General features: G+C 48.5%; 3 protein-coding genes and 1 long non-coding RNA gene across 7 annotated transcripts in view; 2 read left to right on the top strand and 2 right to left on the bottom strand.

Moving 5' to 3' along the window:
* LOC117870020 (zinc finger protein 501-like) overlaps positions 1 to 614 on the bottom strand; it is a 9,282-nt gene extending 8,668 nt beyond the window's left edge. For all 3 annotated transcript variants that reach the window (XM_034757191.1, XM_034757193.1, XM_034757192.1), the window contains exon 1: positions 524 to 614. In XM_034757191.1, the coding sequence (XP_034613082.1) occupies positions 524 to 557 (34 nt within the window). In that variant the 5' untranslated portion in view covers positions 558 to 614. The remainder of the gene's footprint in view (positions 1 to 523) is intronic.
* Positions 1 to 24,084, top strand: part of LOC117869997 (zinc finger protein 883-like) — a 929,932-nt gene extending 905,848 nt beyond the window's left edge. Inside the window, exons 2-5 of the mRNA XM_034757133.1 lie at positions 17,547 to 17,629; positions 20,245 to 20,371; positions 22,031 to 22,144; positions 22,511 to 24,084. Coding sequence (XP_034613024.1) covers positions 17,547 to 17,629; positions 20,245 to 20,371; positions 22,031 to 22,144; positions 22,511 to 23,943 — 1,757 coding nt within the window. The 3' untranslated portion in view covers positions 23,944 to 24,084. The remainder of the gene's footprint in view (positions 1 to 17,546; positions 17,630 to 20,244; positions 20,372 to 22,030; positions 22,145 to 22,510) is intronic.
* LOC117870096 lies at positions 611 to 5,249 on the bottom strand. Of its 2 annotated transcripts, none has more exons than XR_004643924.1 (3): positions 5,012 to 5,249; positions 1,315 to 1,403; positions 611 to 650 (listed from the first exon to the last, which is right to left on the bottom strand). It is a non-coding gene; the product is annotated as an uncharacterized LOC117870096 (long non-coding RNA). The 2 variants fall into 2 exon arrangements; XR_004643925.1 differs by lacking the exon at positions 5,012 to 5,249 and adding an exon at positions 3,462 to 4,229.
* Positions 5,702 to 25,740, top strand: part of LOC117870001 (zinc finger protein OZF-like) — an 876,360-nt gene continuing 856,321 nt past the window's right edge. Inside the window, exons 1-2 of the mRNA XM_034757146.1 lie at positions 5,702 to 5,828; positions 14,039 to 14,060. The gene's annotated coding sequence lies outside the window, so the exon portion shown is untranslated. The remainder of the gene's footprint in view (positions 5,829 to 14,038; positions 14,061 to 25,740) is intronic.

The following is a 25,740-nucleotide window of genomic DNA, read 5'->3' as shown; positions in this document are numbered from 1 at the left end:
GGGGAGATAAGAGAGAATGTTCTTTTTCTTGCCTGGGTCCCAAGGAGGAGCCCCCAAAATGAAGCTGAGCACAGGGCCCCACTAACGCTAAAACTGCCACTGAGCTTCCTTCTCTGGATGCCCCCAGCCAGCATTCAAGGACACACGGAGTGTCTGTGTGATACTCAAGCCTAGACCAGCAGCTCTGACTCCAGCAGCCTGCTCGGTACACCCCAAGCACATTCAGGTTTGGGTGGAGAAGGCTCAGGGTTTGAGAGGTCAGGGGTAGGAAGCTTCTGTTGATTATGCCGCACCTAACACTCAGTTTTACTTGAGCAAACAGGAGATATTTGACACTGTGTGATACTGCTCCTGTGCGCTGTTCCCAAAGTGTTCTGCAGCAGGGGAGGGTCTCTGGTAGTGTGTGTGGCACTGGCATATTGGCGTGATGCTGAAACTGGGCAGAGGAGAGGTGGCATTGTGGGGCTGGTGTGAACCTTAACTCATTTCCCCTTCCAAGAACCAAGGGGACAGTAACCCTTACCCAGTGAGGTCACAGTCTCATAGTTCTCCTGCATGACATCCCAGTAGAGGGCTCTCTGAGTGGGGTCCAGCAGAGCCCATTCTTCCCTGGTGAAATACACAGCCACCTCCTCGAAGGCCACCGGCCCCTGAAAGAGCAAGAGTCCAACACTCAGTACCTTCTGAGAGGAGCCCATCAAATGGAAGCTCTGGGTGGATTGCAGTCAACAAAGTCCCACTCCCACCCTGCTCAGAGCATCCAGGAAACACCAGGGTGAGGGGACGAAGAGAGAGCCCCTCCGCTTTCCCAGCAGATCGATCACACACCTACTAGCCACAGACTGATACAGGACATGGATCCCCTAGCAGGGTCCAGGGAGAGCTCCCTGGTAGGAAGCCCAACACCCTCCTCATTCTGAAGATCTGGATATGAAGGGAGGGGCATCTCCCCTAAGCCTGACTGGTGGGTGCCCCCTTCCTATCTCACAACAGCCACTGATTAGTCAGATCAGCCTTCAGTACTACGAGTCTGGTCAGTTTTCCTAGCTCCATGTAGCTGGGTTATTTTCTGTTCAACAAATTAGGTCATTTCCACCACTTAACCTCATGGGTCTGTTCCTAGAATCTAAGCCACTTATTAAACAACTCCCAGCAGGTTTTCCACATGCTGTCCTCCTCCATTTCTCCACCCTGTGCATTTCCTGCCCCGCTCCAACCTCTAAACCAGACTGTGCAAACCTTCCCATATCCGGTGTATTTGCTGCCTCTCTCCCACCTGCAGGAACCCACCAACCACCCCCTGATAATACCTACCTGGACTGGCTCCTCTGCAGCCATTTCTCTCCCCTGTCCAATGAGAGGACGGGATGAACTGGAGTGAAACATGGACGTCATTCTGCAGCCTGGCAGGGTGAGAAGGGCAGTTGTGAAGGTTTAATTAATTTCACAGCATGATTCCCCCAGGCCCTTTCCCTGCAGACAGACACTCTTGAGTCTGCCATGCTGAGAAAAGGCTTAATCTCTTTATACAGTGTAGACCTGGCCCGTCCAGCAAGGCTAAGCCCACAGAGACATTTTTAACCTCCCTTCTCCCTCCCCACATCCCATAACAAAGTCTCTGAACCCAATGCTAGAAAAAAAGCGGAACCAAAGGATTCACTGTGGGGGATTCTCTCGGACACTGACCCCACGGCAGCCACACCCCAGCAGGAGGGATATGGAGTCAGGAACTGGATTTTCCTCTGTCTGATTCTCATTTTCTCCACAGGAAAGTGACTCTATTCAGGGTGCAGTAATACATCTGTCTGGGCAGATTAGAGATCTGGAAACCTCTCTCAAAACTCTTCTCTCCCACAGCCCTTTCAGTCTCTCTTTCTCCTTCTCTCTCTTTTTCCCTGTCCTCTCTCCCTGCCTGTCTGGTAGGAAAGTCCCATTCCTGGGTAGTTTGCTCCCCATGGCTGGATTTGCTCCTGCAATTGCTAATGGGACGAGAAATGAGGGGGGTCTGTTTGTGTAGAATCATTTTAAGGCCAGACCCCCACATTTTCCCTTAATTTCTTTCAGTTACCTGGAATGTCTGGCTCAGAATTCAGTATTAACAGGGCCAAGGGCTGCCCTAAGGGGCTAGTACCAGCTGGAGAAAGTCATCACCTGGGCCCAGCAGAGAAGAAGCTTTAATTAAGGTCACATCCCAGCACAGAACCCCCACTGGGGGAGCAGCAGCTGCTAAGCCTGGTCTCCCAGATCACAATGGAGGCTGCAGCATCTGATCCAGGAAGCTGAACCCCAATATCCTGAGCAGAGAGGGACAGAGCGTTTAAGCAGCTTCCCTCCCTTAGCTCTCTCGGGAGAGCAGCTAATGAGAGCCCCACCTCACAGGGAGAATTGCGCATCTCATTTGCCCCACTGTCCATCTGGAGTCACTCCTTGTCTTTGCAAACAGTGATTCTGGATTAACATTGGTATCAGTGAAACCAGATTTCAGAAAGAATGAGTCCAGAATGCTGTAGAAGAGACCATTGTGTGGCAGTGCTAACCCCCTTCCCACCTCCCTCACCCCGCAGATCGAGAACAAGGACTGGGAGGGCACAAATTTTCCAAATGGAACCAAAAGTTCCTGCTGTTTTCAAAAGAGGAGAAAAGCAAAATCTGTGATTTCACACTAACAGTGTTTGATAAGTGGATAGAAAGTTATCACAGTGACAGGGCATGTGACTGGGGAATGCCGGGCAGTGCTTGGAGCCAGGGCTCTTGCACAAGTTGATCAGAGAGAAGGATCATGGTTAGTAGCAGTCCCCAGAGCCCCCAGCCAGGGGCCCCAGACACCCCCCAGGCAGGGTCCCACCAGATATTCCCTGGGACGCAGCCCCCAGAGTCCCTGGCCAGGGACTCCAGATACCCCTCAAAGCCCCACCGGCCAGGGAATCCCCACCACACCATGACTGCCAGGTTGGGAATCCCAAAGGGTTCCTCCCACTAAGAGCTCCCAGTAGCCAGGGACACCCCCCCCCCGGGAACCCCTCACTGGGAACTCAGTCCCTCACTGCCTGCCTAGGACCCCCCCCCCAGCAGGATCTGCCATGCCGTTTGTCTGGGACCCCCTGACCTAGTGCCAGATCTCCGCACCCCCCCCCCAGCTCTGTGCACTGGGCATGGCCAGCGGGGGAAGCCCAGACACAGACCCTGGCACAGCACCAGGCTCCCTCTAACCCCCGTCCCACCTCCCCAAGAGATCCCCACCGTTCTGCAGCCAACAGGCCCCCAGCAATACCCACCTCCAGGACCCATAGCCTCAGGGCTGGGCACAGCAGAACCACCCCCCAAACCTCCAGAACCCACCAACCTGACTAGGGTATCCCCTGCCCAGTCACCCAAACACCTCCCCTTCCCACAATGCCCCTTCAGCTCCAGCTGTAATCTCCCCACACAGACACCCCTTGCCCCCAGAGCAACAGTGTTACCTCACAGTGTCTGAGAAGTGGATAGAAAGTTATCACCACCCCCTGCTGGCCAGTCACACAGGCAGAGGGAGCCCTGGGGGATGCTTCTTGAACAGGAGAATGGAAGGCCTGGAGGGCCAAAATAGGTAAGAAATTTCTATGCCCTGTCACTAGCAAATAATGGCCACCATGGATCCACCCCAGAGGTGGCTACATCTTAGCACTGCGGGAATCAACCCTTCACAGAGACCATTTGTCATGGGGCTTGGGATACTTCTGGACCCATGCTATACTCAGAGTGACCTCCTCATCCGTGCCGGCTGGAGAAAAGAAAAGGGTCCAGCCAACTCTCCTGTTACCAGCTGGGAACCACTGATCCCCAAACAGGGGGAGGCCTCTGGCTTTGATGTGTATTAAATATGTGGCTGATCGCTTTAATCAGCAAACATTTTAACAGCGCTAAAGGGGGAAGAAATGATTCTCAAAGAAGAGGGGAAATATGATCACTGGGAAATTTAACCCCCTGCAACCGCCAAAATGGAGAATGACTCAGGGCAACAGGTTCCCTCCAAGGAAGGAGAAGTTGCTGGGATTTAGAAACATGGGGAACAGCCCCAAACATGAAAGGATTTTTAATTGACATTTGATAATAACATAGAAATGTAAGAGAAAGGCTGGAAATCTGAGAGATTTTTGGATCCATTTTTGCAAATAATAGAGAGGAAAGTGGAAAATCAGAGGGATTTTATGAGTTGTTGATATGAGGTAAAATCTGAGTGTTTCACATCAATATTTGTAAAATGAATAGAGAGGAAATGGGCACCATTTGCAAACATTTTATATCCATGTTTAAGAATCTGAGAAAAGGTATCAATCTGAGATTTTCTTAATATTTTATAATTAGAGAGACAGGGGAAAATCTCAGGGCATATTCAATTAGAAATAGACAACTAGAGAAAAGTGGGGCAAATGTTGAGGGTATTTTATATCAACCTTTGAGATTTGCAGAGAAAATGTGTCACAAACTATACAATTGAAGGTGGGAAATCAGAATTATGGAGAGCCCAGCGGGAAATCGGGGGAGAGGAGAGAGCTGATCATTTGTGGGGAAAGGGGGGAATCTCCCCGGATTTTATAGTCACGTGTGAGATACTGAGAGAGGAAAGGGGAAGAACTAGAGAGAATTTGTATCGGGTGTAAGAGGCAAGTGGCACAAACAGGGACAGGATCCAATTTACTCCCCTCCCGCCTTCCCCCGCCCGCCCCCTCCCCCCCCCCGCGTCCCACTGACCTTTCCCCTCCGCACCTCCGGCTTCTTCCCACTCCACAGGGCACCCCCCCCACCAGGCCCCAATCTCTCCCCCCCAATCCCAGCGGGGCCGGGGGCAGATCCTGCTGCAGCTCCACTGGGGCCGAGGCTTCTCCCAGGTTCCCGGGGCGGAGAGTCACTTTCCTGCCCGGCCCCAGCGCCCCCCCCCCCCAGGGTCTCTCACTCACCGGCCGGTGTAGCAATGTGTAGCTGGGACTCGCACCGAGCATGCGCAGTAACAGCTGCTGAACCCCTCCCTTACCTGAGCTGGAGAAGGCAGAAGCGCCCCCCGGGGCATTCTGGGAGATGTAGTTTTTGACTCTCACTCATCGGGGGGCTCCGGCCCGGGGGCTAGTGCGGGCAGGGCCCGGGGCTGCCCAAGGGGCGGGTCCCGGCTTGAGAAAGCTCCCCCCCCCATCCGGGCACGGAGGGGTTAATGCCGGGCTCCCCCCGAGTCAGACGGCGGCAGCAGCAGCAGCTTTGTTTTGCCGCCCGCACGGGGACTCGCACGGAGCATGCGCAATTTCAGCTTACCTGGCTGGAGAGGGCGGAATCACCCCCCCCAGGAGCAGCCTGGGAGATGTAGTTCCTGACTCCGCAGGGAGCGGAAGTGACGTTCGATAGGGAGGCGGAAGACAGCTGCTGAAACCCTCCCTTCCCTGAGATGAAGAGGGCGGAAGCGGCCTCCGGCGCAGGCTGGAAGATGTAGTTCCTGCCCCTCCCGGGAGCGGAAGTGACGTTAAGCGGGGGGGGGAGGACGAGCCGGGCTGGGCTGCTAAGCCCGCCCATTTCCCGGTTTGCCAATACGGGCTCGTGCGGGGCCGTTGGAGCCTTTCCTGGGACCGGAGAAGGGTTTTGTATCTCCCGGCTCTGGGCATGCGCAGATGGCGGGGGAGGGAGAGTCCCGCATGCGCAGAGGCAGCGCTCACCCGCTGCTGCTCCCTGGCGCTGCGGGGTCGGGCGGAGCAGGAGGGTCTGTGCCGGGGAGACCCATTAACCCCCCCGTGCCCGGCCCGCGCCCTGCTCCCGCTGGGGCCGCCCCGGGCTCTGCCCGCCCGCTGCGGCGCTGCAGCCTCCAGGTACCGGAGCGAGCCCCGGGGGCGGGGCCGGGCGGTGACTTTACCCCCGTGTCCGTGGGGGGGACCCGGCATCTCGCAGCGCCGGGAGCTGCTCCCTGGGGGCAGCGCCCGCGGGGGGCTCGGAGCTGCTGTCCCCGCAGGAGCCCAACGCCCCCGGCCCGGCCAGGCTCTGCCCTGGGGCCCCACGGGGGAGAACCAGCCCCCACTGGGGTCCCTGCGTGGGGCCGGGCGGGGGGGGGGAGACCTGGGAAATGGGCGGATGGAAAATGTCTGTGCAGCCCGGACATGGGGGGGGGGGCGGAGAAGAGCCGGTGACCCGCGGGGAGAGGAAGGGGGGGGCTGAGATCCCCTCGGATTTACCGCTGCCGCCTCCCGTGGGGACCCCCCATCCTCTCCAGCCCTGCCCCCTTTCTCCCTAGAGAGCAACGAGCAACATCCAGGGTGACCCCCCCCCCTTTTCCCTCCAATCCCTGAGAAGGTCTCTGTTCCCCTCCCCCAGTTGTGCCCCATTTTCTCTCCACTTCGCCAGTGGCCAGTTCCAATCTCAGGTTTGGGGTGTTTCCCCCCATTTTTACCTGCAGTGATTTGTCCTTGTTCAGGTGGGAAATCATTTCCCTGAGTGATTTCTGAACTGGGAAGAGGGTTAATGGGCAGAGGCTGGGAGAGCCCTGAGACAGGGATACCTCTGGGTTGGGGGGCCACTCTCTGCTGGCAACAGGGTATGGAAAGGCCCAGGAAGGGAAGGGAGGAGCAAGCGTCCCCCATGGATACTGCCTAGCCCCAGGTTTCCCAGTCCCAACTACTTCTCCCTCCCACACCCTACTCAACCCAGCCCCCTGCCTGCTAGTCACATTCTCAGAGCCCCATAGCCAGCCCCTCCCCACAGCCAGTGACCTTTTGGCTCCATCCCATCTCCTTTCCCCTGTGAGAGCCACATCACCCAGGGCTCCCTGCTGGCCGTGTGAATGTGAAGCAAGAAGAATCGATCCCGTTCTGTTGTTGATTCAATATCGCTGTATTATCCCCTCAAATTCCCCCTTTTCTCTTGAACTGTTGAATGGTGACATAAAATCTCCCCAGATGTTGGTGCTTCTCTCTTATATTGGCAAATATTTAGTGTGTGCCCCATTTTCTCCTCAGTTCTGAAATATTGATATCAAATTCTTGAAAATCTTCCTGCTTTTCTCTCCAGGTGTCTGACTGAGATCCGGGCTCTTATCCTTGCCTGAGATCAGGTCCCTCAGTGTGCCAGGCACTGCAGAAACCCTGACCGAGTTTGGGGGACTCATTGTGCCAGGAACTGCACAGATGCCTACAGAGAGCAGGGACCTTGCTGTGCAGGGCTCTGAACAAACACTGCCAAGATCAGGTCCCCATTGTGACAGGTGCTGAACAGACACCAAGGGTATCTCTACCCTGCCATGAAAAACCCACAGCTGGCCCATGTCAGGTGACTCAGGCTCACAAGGCTCAGGCAAAGGGGCTGTTTAATTACAGTGTTGATTTCTGGGTTCGGGCTGGAGCAAGGCTCTAGGACCCTGCGAGGTTGGACGGTGCAAGACCTTGGACTGCAGCCCAAGCTGGAGCATCGACACCACAATTAAACAGCCCCGCAGCCTGAGCTGTGTGAGCCCAAGTCAGCAGGCACGGGCCAGCTGCCGGTGTCTAACTGCAGTGTAGACATGCCCACAGTGACAGAGAGTCCTTGCCACAAAAAGCTCAAAGGCTAAATAGGCCAATGGTGGGAGGCGACTCTCCATTTTACAGATGGGGAAACTGAAGCTCAGTGAGCTGAAGTAATTTGCTCAAGTTTGCATGGAGAATTTGGGGCGAAACTGAACCCAGATTTTTTGAATTCTTGCCTCTCCCCTTAACCCCAAGCCCAGACCGTGTGGGTGTACAGTGTTCATTTGGTCTGTGTTTGAGTTGCATTGGCTTCGAAGGGAGGTTGTGGAATTTCCTTCACTGGAGGTCTTTAAGATCAGGTTAGAGGTACACCAGTCTGGGAATGTTTAAAGATACTTGGTCCTGTCTCATCACAGGAGGCTTGAGTAGACGACCTCTCAAGATCCCGTTGCCTACAATGAAATAATTCTGTTTTGTGCTGTGTCCTGTTCTATGCTGAGCTGTTTTGCATGGTGCCATTTGGAACTGTGATCGCACCATGTTGTGTTGCATAGTTTTATGGTGCATTGTTTTGCCTCAGCGTGTTTGGTGCCTGTGTTGTGTTAGTTTGAGTTGAGCTCTTTTTCATTGTGTAATATTGTCCTAGGGTGTATTAGTTACCATTGTGTTGTTTTCTTTTCCTTTGTATTGTCATTTTATGCTGTGTTGGTGTTTTTTTTGTTTGTTTGTTTGTTTTCTGAATTGCCTGACATTATGTTGTGGTGGGTTTTATTCTGTATGTTATGTTTTATACGTGTATATTTCATAACATCATAGAAATGTAGTGCTGGACAGGACCTCAAGATGTCATCAAGTCCAGCTCTCTCTGCTGAGGCAGGACCCAGTATATGTAGATTCTCTCTGACAGAGGTTTGTCCTACCTGTTCTTAAAAACTTCCAGGGAAAGAGACTCCACAGCCACCCTTGTAAGACTATTCCAGAGCTGAACTACCTGAGCTCTGGGGCCACCCACACAGATTTGAGTGGTGAGTGGCTCTGGAGAGAAGGAGTCCCCAGTGAGTGGGCAGCTGGGTAAAGAGACTAAATTTGGGAGGAGAAATATTGATGTGTCCAAGGGCACCCAGGCTGTCCGTGACAGAGCTAGACATAGATCCCAGTTCTAGTGTCTCCCTACTGCTGTTTTGGGTACTCAAGGTCTCTGCCACACTGGTGTTTTAGGCACTGATGCAACCCTTAGTATAGACAGAATTTACACGAGTGCACTCTGATTGGCACTGGTGCACTATGTCCCAGTTTGAAGGCTTGCGGGGGACGACGACAGTGACCTCACTGAGGCCTGGGGCTGGCTGAACAGTGCAGCTGGTGACGGAGGGACAGCAGTGAGTGCTGGAGGTATGAGCCAGGAGCACAGCCCCATAGGACTGGACACTGACTTCTCCTGACCCAGGGGACACCCCCAGCTGTGTGCCGGGACTGCAGCTGAGCTGCCCTGCCAAGACAGCCTGTGCATCCATGGACAAACCACCGCTTCCTGCTGTTAATACACTGGGGTCTGGGGACCTTTCCAAGCTGCGGGTGACGGGGCTCTGGAGTTACCGGGGTCTGTTCCTGGCTTTGTCACTGACCTGCTTGGTGACCTTGGGGAAGTCGCAGCCCCTCTGTGTTTTCCTCCTACCCACTGTCTACTTGGATTGTGATCTCTTTGGGGCAAGGACTGTCCCTCTCTGTCTGTGCAGTGCCCAGCACAATGGGGTGCTAATCTCAGTCAGGTTCTCTGCCATGTACAGCACGATGGCACCCTGATCTCCATCAGTGTCTGTGCAACGCAAGGCACAGTTTATAGACTCACAGACGTTAAGGCCAGAAGTACTACTAACCCTTTCCTGTGTCTACTGAAAATACCTCGCCTGATGCATCCTAGGACTGCATTAACCTATTTCACGTCCGCATCACATTGGCAGCTCATAATTATCCTGTGATCAACCAATACACCTAGGTCTTTCTCCTCCTCTGTCACTTCCAACTGATAAGTCCCCAGCTCATTGCAAAAATTCTTGTTGTTAGTGCAAAGTTATGCAATTAGGACTATTAATTTTCATTCCATTTGTATTACTCCAGCTTTCAAGGTCATGCAGATCTTCTTGTATGATTTTCCTGTCCTCCTCCTTATTGGCAATTCCTCCCAGCTTTGTGTCACACTCCCACTTTTTGTGCCAAGGTCACTAATAAAAATGTTGAATAAGATTGGTCCCAAGACTGATCTCTGAGGAACTCCACTAGTAACCTCCCTCCAGCCTGACAACTCACCATTCAGTATGACCCCCGTGTAGACTCCCCTTTAACCAATTTTTATTAACCTTTCAGTTCTCATATTAATCCCCACCTTCTCCAATTTAACGAATCGTTTCCCATGTGGGACTGTATCAAATGCCAGGTTTCTCTGGCACAATCTACCTTTTGTAACACCATGTTTTATTTATTTATAGTGCTGAAGGCTGGAAGGAACTGTTAGCAATAGGCTGAGAATGGCCATGTGGAGGTGGGGGAGGGGATGGCAGACAGTGTAGAGGTGGGGGAGGGGATGGATGTGGAAGGTGTATCTGGGATTTTGGTTTGTAGGAGTCCATATCTCTGCGCCCTGTGGCCGTGGTGCATTCCGTACCAAAGCAGCATGTCAGTGGAGCAGACACACACCCCATAGCTCCGTCTGGAACATGCAGCATTCACTGCCAGACAGGATGGGCGATTTTTCAGGGGCCCAGCTTGATATGCCTGGCTGGGGTGGATTCAGTTGGACGGGGGTCTGGGGCTCTGATAGTTTGGGATGTTCCATTTTGCATAGTCAGTTCTTTCCCTTTATTGTTTTACCCCCACCTATGCCCGATGCTCTTCTTAACTTGCTTCGGTTATTTCAGTTCCAGTGTTTAAATGGGATCTAATAATTACAAAACTTAATGAAAGATAAAACAAACAGAACCATTTGAATTTTGGCACATAGCTGGTAGATCTATACCTAGTGAAGGTCTGCTGTAATTACATGGTTACCTATAGCATTTTCTGGTGGGGCGGATAAAGCAATGTCAAAGAGCCAAAAGCGCTTTTTAGTGCAAAAGGGCTCGTCAGGTGTTTGCTCTCTAAGGCTACGTCTACACTACCCACCTGAATCGGCGGGTAGAAATCAGTCTCTCGGGGATCGAATTATCGCGTCTCATCGGGACGCGACATTCGATCCCTGAATCGACGCTTGTACTCCACCAGGGGAGGTAGGAGTAAGCGCTGTCGACGGGGGAGCCGCGGAGGTTGATTTGCCGCCGTCCTCACAGCGGGGTATGTCGGCTCCGATACGTCGAATTCAGCTACACTATTTGCGTAGCTGAATTTGCATATCTTAAATCGACCCCCCCTCCCCCCCCCCCCCCCCGTAGTGAGGATGTAGCCTTAGAAATATGTCACCGGCCAGGGCTTGCAGCCTTTCAGGAGTGGTGCGCTGGATTGTATTTAGGAATCTCAAAATAAAAGGTTAAGACGGCTGGTTCTCAATATCCAATGAAATCTTGCAAACAATTATACAAATAGACCCTAATGCTATTAAAACAACATGGGATTAATACTGATTCAAAACTGAAATTAAAATTACGAGATAAATGCATGAGAAATGAACTGACACCTAATTACCATTTCTTAATGCCTAACATTTTGACGCTTGCTCACACCATCTTTTTTTAAAAGCGATGCACAGCACAGTCAAGTTAATTAATGAAAGCACGCTGATTATTGACTGCTTTGTCTTGCATAAGCATCTGATTAAGCACCTAATTAAAACTGTACCACTGTAAGTGGAAATGCATCAACCCAGCTTAGCTCCAAGGTCTTTAGATGTGAATGAAAAGTTTCTAAATTAAATACATGGCAGAATGGTTAATGGGGGAAAATACACTGAAGTGCCTCTACCCAGTCCTGTTGACTTCTCCCAAACCCCCCATGAGTTCTGGCTTGTTGGTCAACTCTGCTCCCAGTCCCACATCAGCTGTGCCCTCTCCCAGCCTAACCCGTTTCTACTGCAATTTTTCACCCCCCTCATCAAGGCAGGGGGCTGGCACTGCAGCCCCTAAGGTACCTGCTGCATTAATCACAGTGTCTCATACTGGGGCTATTTAGATTTCAGGGAACAATTTATCAGAGTTACTGACTCTGCGTGGTGGGAGAGAGGAGAGGCTGAGAGGGAGTTTGCTCCCCACACTCTGTAGGGCCATGTTCAACTCTGGTAGACTCCATGTTACCTCATCCTCCACCCTCCCCCATGTGTCTGTGTGTCACCTTCTGATCATAATGCCACTGGCCTCAGCAGAGCTCCCAGACAGGAGCTACATCACGATGAGGTTACGGTACTGAGAGCTAAATACATCACAGGGAGGGTGTAATTATTCTGAAATGAAGCACTACAGTCCAGGAAGTGAAAGAATTCAAGTACTTCATTACTTAAAATTACGCTTGAAAGGATTGGATTTTTATGAGTAAATTGCGGTAAATGTTGATTTCACTGTGTACACACACACACACACACACACACACACACAAAAATATTTATAAAGGTAATGTACAGAAATGCTTCTGGAGAAAGTCAAGTTTGATTTAAGGATATTTACACTATATTTTGCATGTGACATTGACAATTTCTCTTTGAACAGTTATATGATTTGGCTTTTGGAATCTCAACATTTACTGTTATTAAATAATTGTTGTCTGATGGCCCCCATAACTTCCCACAGCTCTGAACATTGAAATTATAAACATCGAAAAAAGGGCTTAAAAATAAATATCAATATCATCTATTGAAATGAAATAAACAAAATGAATTTTGCCAAACCCACTTAACAGCAATCACAATATGCTAGGGGATGGAAAATCCCAGCTAAGGCACCAACCTTAATTCTGCCCTGTAGTGACACCAGGCAATCGCCATAGGGCTGCGAATTAGGCATTTAAGTGTATAAAGTTCCAGTTTAAATCATACCGATCTGTAAAGACACATGAGATCTTTTCCTCGGGATATCACCTTCACTAGGTATTTTTTTTTTATTGGTAATTCCCAGAAGTCAATAGATAAATAACATTCTATCAGTTATGAAGTGGCCGTTTCATATTTCTGGGGAGTGTCTATAATTTTGCACTAGGGGCCAGGTCCTTGGAGAGACGGAACCTTGGTTTCATTTTAACTTGTGCATGCTTGGAGGCTTTTGGAATTTGGTTCAAAGTATTTACATGTTTCCCTGGCCTGTTCTTAAAAGTGCTGCTTTAGAAAGTGGGGAGGGGCAGGAACTCACTGTAGGATCAGTAGCTGAGTCCCTTAGATATTTATAGCTCATCGGAAGGAGGATGGGGATTGGTGGGTGTCTGGGGATTTAATAAAAAACACGCAAATATAATTGTTCTTAGGAAATTTTCATCTTCTGATTCCCATAACCCACTAATTATCCCTGGCTGCCCCGGGGAGTCTGGGGAGGGAGTACTAGTAAACTCCTGTGGCCAGTGTGGAATGTTGTCACGGAGTTTGGGGGGGACACGAAGCCCTGCACCCCCGGCTTCCTGCGATTCACCATGACATTCAGCCAACCAGTAAAGCAGAAGGTTTATTTAGACGCCAGGAACACAGTCCAAGACAGGTCTTGCAGGCACAGACAACAGAATCCCCCCCCCCCCCAATTAGGTGAATCTTGGGGTCCCAGGGCACCACCGCCCCCTTGGCGGGGTCAGAACCCCATCTGCCTCCCAGCCATTCCACCAGCCAGCTCTGAAACTCTCCCCTCAGCCTTTGTTCAGTTTCCCAGGCCGAGGTGTCACCTGGCCTCTAACCCTGGGTTCTCATGTTACATGCTCAGGTATTCTCCCTCACAGCCAGTCTCCCATCCCCCAATGCAGACCATCCTAGCCACACTCCCCTGCCTTCCCAGCCAACACTCCCCACTCAGCATTCAAAGACCACATTAAGAACAGTCCCAGTTCATCACAGGAGCCTAAGGCACAAGGATCTTTCAGTGGCTGGCTCAAAGTCACCCACTTCACTGGATAAATCCCTAGTTGCTGGGCTCTGCAGAGGGGTGGGGAGGTGAATTCCGGCCCCCATTCCTGGGCATGGACCCTCCCCCACCTCACAATCCTCACCCCAATCTCAGACACTACCCCAATCTTCCCCTCCAGTGATGGACCCACTTGATGCTGCCAGAGTCATTTGCCATGGGATCTAGAGGGGGCAGAGGCCCAGCTCTAGAACTACTACCCGTGCCCACAGCCCCCATCCTGTGCTGGAGTTGCCCTGGCTTTCCACTCTGCAGATCGGTCTAGCGGTATCCAGCCTGTGCACCCACCACACACAAACTTTGTCACAACACACATCCCAGGATCGGGAAAGACCATCTGGCTGCAGTCTCTCTTTGCTGCTGTGAGAGGAATGGGGTGGTCCCTCATACAGGACACAAACATACCCAGGGACAGAAGGGAAATGTAGTTTCTTCCAGGGGATTGAAAATGTTTGATTTAGAGTCCTGAGCTCTGTCTTCCTGTTTGTCTCCTTCTGCCACTTTCAGATCTCTTGGAGAGACAAGGTAGGTGAGTTAATTTCTTTTAGAACCAATTAGAAATCCCTCTCTTTAATATCTTGGAACCAACACGGCTACAACAACTCTTTTCTCTTTGTACCCCCTCCCGCTCTCACCTCCCCCCTCTGCTGAGACTGTCCCATGTGATGGGAAAATAAGGGTTCAGTCCTGTCACTGGATTGGGTCTTGCCAGCACTGATGGGAGTGAAAGCCTGTGTGCATTAATGACAGCAGCAGCTCTGGGACTCGACACACAAGGAGAAGAGATGGGAGTGATCAGGTTATGTTTGTGCCAGGTGTGAGTTACTCATGTGGGAATTCTGTGCCATTGTGTACATGCAGAATTCATGTCCAGTGCAGAATTTTTTTTTTTGCATGAAGAAAATAAATTCTGCCCAAGAAGTGCTGCAGTTCTGCCTTTCACCCACCCTGTGGCACCAAAACAGCCAGCAGCCAGTTGGGTTGATCTTGGTGGGAAATTGTTGCCCCGAGCTATACCCCAAATAGGAAGAGAGTTAGTGGGTGCAACTTGGAAGAGTCCTCAGACAAGGCTGCCTCTGGGGGTGAGGACAAGTCATTGTCTACTTGCGAGAGGGTGTGGAAAGGGCACAGGAGGAGCAAGTGTCCCCCATGGAGACTGCCCAGCCACAGGTTATCCAGTCCCAGATGCTTCTTCCCCCACCATACCCCAAACCTCTTCACCCCTCCAACCATCAGTTGCCAGTCTTCCCTCACTGCTACCCCTTTCTGACTGGCAGAGAACCTCTAAGCCAGTAGTGTCAGGGCTCAACCTTCTGGCTGAATCCTCGGGGCACTTTCTTCCTCTCTGAGGGTACCATGCCACAGGGGCCCCACAAATCTACATTGCTTAGGCTTTCACTTCAGTCCCGGGTGGTGGGGCTCAGGGCCCTGGACTTCAGCCCCATGCGCTGGGACTTCAGCTTTCTGCCCTGGGCCTCAGCGAGTCTAATGCTGGCCTTGCTTGGTGGCCCCCCTGAAACCTGCTAGTGGCCCCCCAGTGGGCCCCAGACCCCTGGTTGAGAACCACTACCTTACACCATGAATCACAGCAATGTTCAGGTTACTGCTAGTCAAAGAATCATAGAATATCAGGGTTGGAAGGAACCTCAGGAGTCATCTAGTCCAACCCCCTGCTCAAAGCAGAACCAATCCTCAACTAAATCATCCCGGCCTGGGCTTTGTCAAGCCTGACCTTGTCCCAAAGGACCGGTCACTTACTTAGGTCAATTGAATCTTAGATCTCACAACAAAGACAATACTTGTAGCCAGTCCTGTAATAACCTGTATTAAGACTTATTTAAAAGGAAATGAGAGTTGTTTACAAAGTTAAAGCAGGTAATCCTATAGAAGGTAATAGAAGCTTCTATAATAAGGAAGCCCTATATCTTCCTTAGGACTAACCCAGGCTAATCAGCTGGGGATCTCTTGATTATGCCTAGAAACTTTGCCCCCCAGAGTCCAAGCAGCATACAGATAATCAGTTCCTTCTGTATGGGTTTTTTTAATCCCCTTCCTGCCATGTGCTCTGAGCTGCAAACTCAGCTATTGCGAGGTCAAAAGCACAACAACAGTCTTTTGTCTTCATTAACATCCCATAATAGTCTATCTGGTGTTGATGGAGCTTTCCTGCCAGGTAGGGTGTAATGCGTTCTGTTGCCAATCAGCACTTCACATAGGTAAAGTCTCTATCCTGTCTGGTGACTTACATAGCCACAGAGGCTCACAATGCAACTAGTCAGATATTAACCCAGGCGGCAACTCACGAGCATTCAATGAAGTCTAAACACATTCTTATAATCCTAATACCTGTTTTAACAATACTAACACAGGTGAGTCAGACTGATTCCAGCTATGTGTTTGTCCATGTTCAATTAAGATATGGGGGCTTTTGCAAGAGCTAACACCTCATCTGCCAGTGTCACAGGCAGGATGGGCAGGGATGGTGTGTCTAGCCTCTGTTTGCCAGAAGCTGGGAATGGGTGACAGGGGATGGATCACTTGATGATGACCTGTTCTCTTCATTCCCTCTGAAGCACCTGGCATTGGTCACTGAGCTACATGGACCATTGGTCTGATGCAGTGGGCTGTTCTTATGTTCACAGTCTGTATGAGGCATATCTACTCATTTGGACTCTCTGGGGAGACACAGAAAGAAACAAGATGTGCTGCGGCAAGAAGGGCCAGTCTCAGAGCCCCCGGGGACACACTTGTCAAAAGCTAAAACTAGGCCCAGCCCATGAAAGGGGCACTCCCAGGAGAGACTGTATAAAGGCTGGAGCATGAGACCACTTTGTAAACCTGAGACAGCTGCCTTGGGGATAATGACAGGGAGCATCCCCCAAAGTGACTCCTTTGATTCTGTTCTTTGGCTCATAGAATTATAGAACGGGAAGGGACGTTGAGAGGTCATCTAGTCCAGTCCCCGGCACTCAAGGCAGGACTCAGTATTATCTAGACAATCCCTGACAGGTGTTTGTCCAGCCTACTCTTAAAAATCCCCAATGATGGAGATTCCATAACCTTCCTAGGCAATTTATTCCAGTGCTTAACCACTCTGACAGGAACTTTTTTTCCTAATCTCCAACCGCCCTTGCTGTAATTTAAGTCCATTGCTTCTTGTCCTATCTTCAGAGGTTAAGAAGAACAATTTTTCTCCGGCATTTTTGTAACAACCTTTTATGTACTTGAAAACTGTGATCATGTCCCCTCTGAGTCTTCTGCAGACTAAACAAACCCAGTTTTTTCAATCTTCCCTCATAGGTCATGTTTTCTAGACCTTTAATAATTTTTGTTGCTCTTCTCTGGACTTTCTCCAATTTGTCCACATCTTTCCTGAGATGTGGTGCCCAGAACTGGACACGCTACTCCAGTTGAGACCTAATCAGCGCAGAGTAGAGCAGAAGAATTACTTCTTGTGTCTTGATTACAATACTCCCGCTAATACATCCCAAAGTGATACTTGCTTTTTTTGCAAGAGTGTAACACTGTTGACTCATATTTAGCTTGTGATCCACTATGACCCCCAGATCCCTTTCCACAGCGCTCTTTCCTAGGTAGTCATTTCCCATTTTGTATGTGTGCAACTGATTGTTTCTTCCTAAATGAAGTACTTTGGATTTGTCCTTATTGAATTTCATCCTATTTACTTCAGACCATTTCTCCAGTTTGTCCAGATCATTTTGAATTTCAGTTCTATCCTCCAAAGTACTTGCAACCCCTCCCAGCTTGGTATCGCCCGCAAACTTGATAAATGTAACAGAGAGACTCTGCTACTGGGGGGGTTTCACCATGTGTCAGAGGGTTACACCCTGGTGGGAGGGGGCTAGGCCTGTACTGGAATAAGGTCACTCTGTGCTTCACACTGAGGCAGAACCCAGAATGTCCATTAGCAGGGAAAATCCTGGGGAGAATCAACATGTGGAATGGACAAAAACCCCGTCTGCATTCTCTCACATTGCCCTTCTCGCCCTGGCAGGCTACAGATTAACGTCCACGTTTCGCTCCAGATCATCCCCTCCTCCCATGGGGAAAGAAATGGCTTCAATGGAGCTGGCTCAGGTAATGGATTATCAGGGAGCTGGTGGTGGGTTCTGCTTGGAGGGAGAGGAGCAATAAATGCATAGGAGGGTGGGAGCTGCTAGAAGTGGTGGGAGGCAGGAAATATCTTGGAGAAAGGGAGGGGACAGGATGTGACAAACCTGCTGAGACTTGTGTAATATAGGGTTTGATGGGTTGTCACCCCGGGGTGCAGTCTGGGGGGCTTCTGGGAACTGCTGTGCCCTCTAACCCTCAAGCTGGGCTGGCCATTTTCACACTGCTTTGCTGGAGATTTAGCTTTGTTATCACCCAACAGGACAGCAGGTGGTGCTATGCATCCAACTAAGCTACCTGAGTGCTTTACCTAAGCCACTCAAGGACAGATAGAAGACAACAGCCAATTTCCCAGCAATAAGTGGTAGCAAACAGATCAAAGCAGATTACTTAGCAAATAACCAAAAACTCAAACCAAGCCTAACATACTAGATGGATAGAATTTGAATTAGCAATTTCTCACCCTGACTGATGATAGAAGCAGTCCACCAACTTTCCATATACAAGCTAGAAATCCCTTTACCCTGGGACCAACACTTCCCCCAGTTCAGTCATTTGTTCCTCAGGTGCTTCCAGGAGCTCTCTTGTCTGGGGAATGAGGCCAAGCAATGATGTCACACCCCATCTTATGTAGCTTTTCCATATAGCAAGAACCCTTTGTTCCAAACTCAGTTCCCAGTCCAGTTTGTGGAAAAATACAAGTACCAAAATGAAGTTCATTGCCATGTGGTCTGGTCACATTCCCTAGAGTGCCCTGCTGAATCATAGTAGCCATGATTCATAGGCTGGCTGAAACATTCACAGGAAGGCTAAGCTCTTCCACGGTCCATTGTCTTTGTTGATGAGCCATGAGCACTGTCTGGCTTCTTCATTGTTGTATCTGAAAGGCTCGTTGTGGGTGTTACCCAGAGTAAGCACATTTGAAATACAGATACAGAGTCAATATCCATAACTTCAGATACAAACATGATCCATGCACACAGGTAGGATAATCCTATTCAGCAAATCATAACTTTTCCAGTGACACTGCACATGACTCATCTTGTACAAAATGCCTCATAATTATATCCTAATCATATTATAATCCTACCACCATGCTGAATATGGGGTGTAGTGTCAGATAGGTCCTAATTTCAAGGCACAGGAGGTGGGAATGGAACTTCCCCTCTTTGTGGAACAGGAAATAAGCCTCCAGCCAGGACTGGGAAAACTTCCTAGACTCCCAATGCTGGAACCTGAATCTACTGACACTTCATTAGTTACTACCACCCCCAATCTTTGTGGCAACTGCAAACTTTATCAGTGATGATTTTATATTTTCTTCTAGGTCATTGATAAGAATGTTAAATAGCTCAGGGCCAAGAACCAATCCTTGCGGAAACCCGCTAGAAAGAAATCAACTTGACCATGGTTCCCTATTTAAAATCCCAGTTTTTAATCTATTTAATGTATGCCGTGTGTATTTTGTATCTTTCTAGTCAAAATATTGTGCTGAACCAACTCATATGCCTTACAGAAGTCTAGGTATATTACATTAGTACTATTAGCTGCAACCAAACTTTTGATCTCATCCAATAAGGATATCCAGTTAGTTTGATAGGATCTATTGTGTCTAAACCTTTTTAATGGGTACTAATTATATTACCCTCCTTTAATTCTTTATTAATGAAATCCAGTATCGGCTGCTCCATTCTCTTGCCCAGTATCGATTTCAGACTAAAACTCTTGTAATTAGCTGCATCATCTCTTTTAAAGTTTTTAAATATTGTCACAACATTAGCTTTATTCCAATCTTATGGAATTTCCCCAGTGTTCCAAATCCTAATTAAAATCAACATTAACAATCCACCATGCTCCTCCACTGGGTCTTTCAAAACTCTTGTTATCTGGACCTGCTGATTTAAACACCTCTAACTTGAATAGCTGCTGTTTAAAGTCCTCGTGAGTTACTGTTGGAATAGAAAGACTGTCAGTGTCAACATCTTATGATATGAGTCACAGGGTCTGTTTTTCTCCAAATCCAGAAGAGAAATATTTATTTAACACTTTGACCTCTTCTGCATTATTTTTGATAATTCTGCCATTTCCATCTAGTAATTTACCACTATCATTGTTAGGATTAATTTCGTACTTAATATACTTTTAAAAACTTCCTTCTTATTTTCATTGATTGATCATTGATTTCTGATAGCTTCCCTTACCAATTTTCTACAATTCTGACCTTCTAACTTATATTCTTTACTATTGACTTCTCCTTCCTTCCATATATTTTATATGGGGAGTGTTGGGATTCCTACCAGGGAGCCACCAGCAGGGTCCAGAGACAGCCCCATCTCCTATATCAAGCCCTGGCTAGTAGGTATGTGAAAAATGTGAAGACCCTGCCTCTGTCTGTCAGCTGGAGACAGAAAGTTTCTCTCTTTCTACCCTCTGATGCCTCCTGGCTGCTCTAAGGAAGGTGGGGTGGGACTCTGTTAACATGTGCCTCCCGGAGCTTCCATTTACCTGGTGCTGCTGTTCTGTGAATAGTGGGGTTGTGAGTGGGGCAGCAGGTACTGAGTGTTGGACTCTTTTTCTTTCAGAGGCCGGTGACTTTTGAGGAAGTGGCTGTGCATTTCACCAGGGAAGAGGGGGCTCTGCTGGACCCCACTCAGAGAGCCCTCTATAGGGATGTCATGCAGGAGAACTATGAGACGGTGATCTTGCTGGGTAAGGAGTCCTGTCCCCTCGGTTATTAGAAGCTGTGGGGTTTCTAAAGAACCTGAGTAGTAATAACTTTATACCTTTATTCATCATACAAGTTTTGCAGCTTTCCTTGCCCCCCTTTTTTTTGCCTTATCTCCCACCCACTAGTATAATTTTTGGACATGTGACTTTTTGGTGCCATCAGTCATTTAAAAATTGCATTTAATGTATCCTTATTGGCTACATTAATAACTGTAGCTTTCATGCCTTTTCCTCATTTTAAGAGGAAAATATGCCGCCTGTAGAATTCTAAATTGAGTAAATAGGTGTATGACTCATGCATGGCTTGTGTGACAGTCAGGTTAGCTCCTCTTTTGATAGGAGAGCATATATTGCCATTCTCCACGGGTGAAGGGAGAACAGAGCCGTGGGAAGGGAGGAGAATGTGGGGAGTAGATAATTCTGGGGTGCCAGGACATGGGGAGGGTGTGTGCAGGGTTAGATCTAAGAAGCAGCAGGGAGGGATGAGGTTGTGAGAGACGAGGAGGGAACACAAGAAGATCCCAAGGTGCTGGGAAGTGGTGACGGCTGAGAGTAATGGGAAGAAGGGAAGGGGAGTGTGGAGGAAGGGCACCCAGGAAGTGGGCTGGATGGGTCAGTGGGAGGGAGGGAGGAGAGGTTTAGGGATCTGGAGCTGTGGGAGATCCCAGACCTTTAACCCCAAATCCCTACCCAAGTCTTGCTGATTTAGAGCTACACTCCAGTTTTATTTCTGTTCCATTTCATTTCATTATACATTTTCCCCCCAAATATTATTATTTTAACTGTTGACCTCCCTCTCCCACTCATTATCCCTCTCCCCATATAACCTCCCCATCTCTATGCACAGCGACCCTGGCCACTGATCCTGAGTCCTTGCTGCATTCCTCCCTCCCATAGCAGGGCCCCTACCCAGGCAAAAATGGCCACTTTGTTGATGAGGTCACAGGGTGGTAGTGTAGCCTGTATAATTTTTACACCTGTAAGATTATGTATTGGGATACAACTTAATTGAGAAGATGAAATTTGGTGAAACACACAGAAATTTGATTTAATACAGACAGTTATAATTGAAATCATAGGCAAGGATCAATACACTTAACAGTTAGACAAAGATAAGTATAGTAAAGAGGGTCTTGCATTGTGCATACTTACAAGTTATAGACACCATTGGAAACAAAGATCGAGGGGCAAGGGAGACCATCATAAGGGAGGCCCTCATTCAGTTTAAACTGTCTCGGAGACCCAACAAAATGAAAAAAGGGTAACTAGGAGAGGTATTTTATCCACTTCCTTATGGTAATAGGATGGCTATATACCATATCTGCTCCTTTACTCTGATTACAATAATGTCAATAGCTGCCCCAACCCATATGTAGCCTTTGGGAAGTCCATAATTAAGCATTAATACTCATGATTTACATCACTTATTTATTAATAATTCCAATCTATGAATGTGTCCAACTGCTGAGATACTGCATAGCAACCTAATTGCTAAAGCTTGCCCCAAACTTCCTTCTTTCAGAGTCCTGTGGCGTATTGCACCTGTTTGTGGTTACTCGTTAGTCTGTCAAAATGAGGGTGCAAAATATCTGACCTGGGATTCTCTCCTTAGACCTTCCTTGTTTTCTTTGCCTTGAGCAGGGTTTCCAGTTTCCAAACCTGATGTGATCTCGCAGCTGGAACGAGGGGAAGAGCCGTGGGTCTCAGACTTCCATGACTCTGAGAAAAAAGTGCTCCCGAGAGCTGCCTGCACAGGTGAGGAATTGGTTAAACCAATGCAAAAACTCTCTGTGAATACAAGAAATATTTGGGATGCCCTACAAAGACTTGTGAGCTCTCCAAGTTCAGGATTGTTCCCTGCAGATGTGGAATCATTAGGCAGATGTCACTCATGGCTTCCCACCTATCCTGACTGACAACTGGCAGCAGGTCCCTCCCAATCTCGCTTTGCCCTCAGAGTTATGGTGAGATGTGGACCAAAACTGATCCCTTCCTCTCTCCTCTGGGACAGGATTTGGGGAAAATCAGCTCCTGATAGGTTTGATCTCTCCTGTACATATTTTGGTTTGTTCATCCCTTTTTGCATTCCTCTCTCTCAGATTTCCTTTCTCTCTGGTGCAGGGAGTGACTTATGTCTGGATTCTCTCTGTCTCCCATCAGGTGATGGGATGGTGAGTGAGAATGAGGAGAAACCCCAGCAGGAAGATGCTGAGCAAGTAGAACCACATGGGACGTTATCAGGAAGATCCAAAGGGAATGTTTCCGGGAGTTGTGCACTCCCAGAAAAAGCAAAAGCCTGTGAGACTCAGGAGAGGCCACAGGAAAACTTCGGTAGCCACTCAGACCTTATTACACACGAGAGAATCAACTTGGAAGAGACACACTACACATGCCATGAGTGCGGGAAAAGCTTCAATCAGAGTTCTGCCCTTATCACACATCAGAGAATCCACACGGTTGAGAAAACTTATCGATGCTCTGAGTGTGGGAAACGCTTCAATCGAAGCTCAAACCTTATTAGACATCAGAAAATCCACACAGGAGAAACACCCTACACATGCTCAGAGTGTGGGAAAAGCTTCAATCAGAGCTCAAACCTTATCACACATGAGAGAATTCACACAGGTGAGAAACCTTATGGATGCTCTGAGTGTGGGAAACACTTTAGTCTGCACTCAAACCTTATCACGCATCGCAGAATCCACACAGGAGAGAAGCCCTACACATGCTCTGAGTGTGGGAAAAGCTTCAATCAGAGCTCTACCCTTATCACACATCGGAGAATCCACACAGGTGAGAAAGCTTATAGATGCTCTGAGTGTGGGAAATGCTTCAGTTGGAGTTCACACCTTATCACACATCAGAGAATCCACATGGTTGAGAAACTTTATGGGTGCTCTGAGTGTGGGAAACGCTTCAATCGAAGCTCAAACCTTATTAGACATCAGAAAATCCACACAGGAGAAACACCCTACACGTGCTCAGAGTGTGGGAAAAGCTTCAATCAGAGCTCAAACCTTATTACACATGAGAGAATCCACACAGGTGAGAAACCTTATAGATGCTCTGAGTGTGGGAAATGCTTCAATTGGAGTTCATACCTTATCACACATCAGAGAATCCACATAGTTGAGAAACTTTATGGGTGCTCTGAGTGTGGGAAACGCTTCAATCGAAGCTCAAACCTTATTAGACATCAGAAAATCCACACAGGAGAGACGCCCTACACGTGCTCAGAGTGTGGGAAAAGCTTCAGTCAGAGCTCACACCTTATCACACATGAGAGAATCCACACAGGTGAGAAACCTTATGGATGCTCTGAGTCTGGGAAAAGTTTCAATCAGAGCTCAACCCTTATCACACATCGTAGAATCCACACAGGAGAGAAACCCTACTCCTGCTCTGAGTGCGGGAAAAGCTTCAATCAGAGCTTACACCTTATCGCACATCAGAGAATCCACACTGGTGAGAAACCTTATGGATGCTCTGCGTGTGGGAAAAGCTTCAAGCGGAGCTCACACCTTATCAGACATAGGAGAATCCACACTGGATAGACACCCTACACATGCTCTAAGTTCAGGAAATGCTTTGGATATAGCTCAGCCCTTACTACACATCAGAGAATCCACAGTGGAGAGATGCCCTACACATAGGGTACGTCTATACTTACCTCCGGGTCCGGCGGTAAGCAATCGATCCCGGAAGTGCTCGCCATCGACGGCAGTACTCCTGCTCCGCGAGAGGAGTACGCAGAGTCGACGGGGGAGCCTGCCTGCCGCGTGTGGACCCGCGGTAAGTTCGAACTAAGATACTTCGACTTCAGCTACGTTATTCACATAGCTGAAGTTGCGTATCTTAGTTCGAAGTGGGGAGTTAGTGTGGACCAGCCCATACTCTGAGGGTGGGAAACACTTCATTCAGAGCTCAACCCTTATTAGACATTAGAAAATCCACATGAGAGAGAACTATAACAAATGCCTTGATTAGGGCTGGCCAAAGATTTTTTTTTAAAAAAAAATCACATTTGTTAATTCCTTCATAGAGATCTTTGCACCATCTTCACCGTGGTGTCTCAGCTCCCCCAGATGAGTTGCGTGCTTCTGCCTTTTGCAGCTCATCCTTCTTTGGGGTCAATCCTGTGATCTTTTCTATCAACTCCTTTTTGAGCTGAAGGAGTGTGTGTTCCACCAGCCAGGAATGTTCATCAGTTCAAGGTGGGAGAGAGAGGTTTGATCCCAACAAGCTACACTGAGACAAAAACTACCTGTCCCTTACATCCACTAGGACTGTACATGGCGTTGGCTGCTCAAGTTAGTGATCTTGGTGTAAAAAGACAATTATAATTGTAGTGCAGATCCAGCCCAGGTGCCGTGGTTGGCATTAGCTTTCCCCTTGAGCTGACCTAAACTCCATCACTTTTCCTAGTCTTAACAAACATGCTAAGGGGAAGGATGTAGGTTTAGAAGATAAAATAAAAAAAGAACAAATTAAAAATCAGTTAGAAAAGTTAGATGCCTGCAAGTCACCAGGGCCTCATTAAATGCATCTTAGAATACTCAAGGAGCTAATGGAGGAGGTATCTGAGCCTCTAGCTATTATCTTTGGAAAATCATGGGAGACAGAAGACTGGAAAAGGGCAAAGATAGTGCCCATCTATAAAAAGGGAAATAAAAGCAACCCAGGAAACTACAGACCATTTAGTTTAACTTCTGTACCAGGGAAGATAATGGAGCAAATGGTTAAGGAAATCATCTGCAAACACTTGGAAGGTGGAAAGGCGATAGGGAATAGCCAGCATGGATTTGTAAAGAACAAATCATGTCAAACAAATCTGATAGCTTTCTTTTATAGGATAACGAGTCTTGTAGATAAGGGAGAAGCTGTGGATGTGGTATACCTAGTCTTTAGTAAGGCATTTGATATGGTCTCACATGATATTCTTATCAATAAACTAGGCAAATACAACTTAGATGGGGCTACTATAAGGTGGGTGCATAACTGGCTGGATAACTGTACTCAAGAGAGTAGTTATAAATGGTTCCCAATCCTGCTGGAAAGGTATAACAAGTGGGGTTCCGCAGGGGTCTGTTTTAGGACCAGCTCTGTTCAATATCTTCATCAACGACTTAGATATTGGCATAGAAAGTACGCTTATTAAGTTTGCAGATGATACCAAACTGGGAGAGATTGCAACTGCTTTGGAGGACAGGATCATAATTCAAAATGATCTGGACAAATTGAAGAAATGGTCTGAGGTAAACAGGATGAAGTTTAATAAAGACAAATGCAAAGTGCTCCACTTAGGAAGGAACAATCAGTTTCACACATACAGAATGGGAAGAGACTGTCTA

This window comes from Trachemys scripta, chromosome 25 (assembly GCF_013100865.1).
Source record: "Trachemys scripta elegans isolate TJP31775 chromosome 25, CAS_Tse_1.0, whole genome shotgun sequence".
NCBI lineage: Eukaryota > Metazoa > Chordata > Testudines > Emydidae > Trachemys > Trachemys scripta.
Note: the sequence above shows the minus strand (reverse complement) of the source record. Positions and strands in the feature narration are given on the sequence as shown.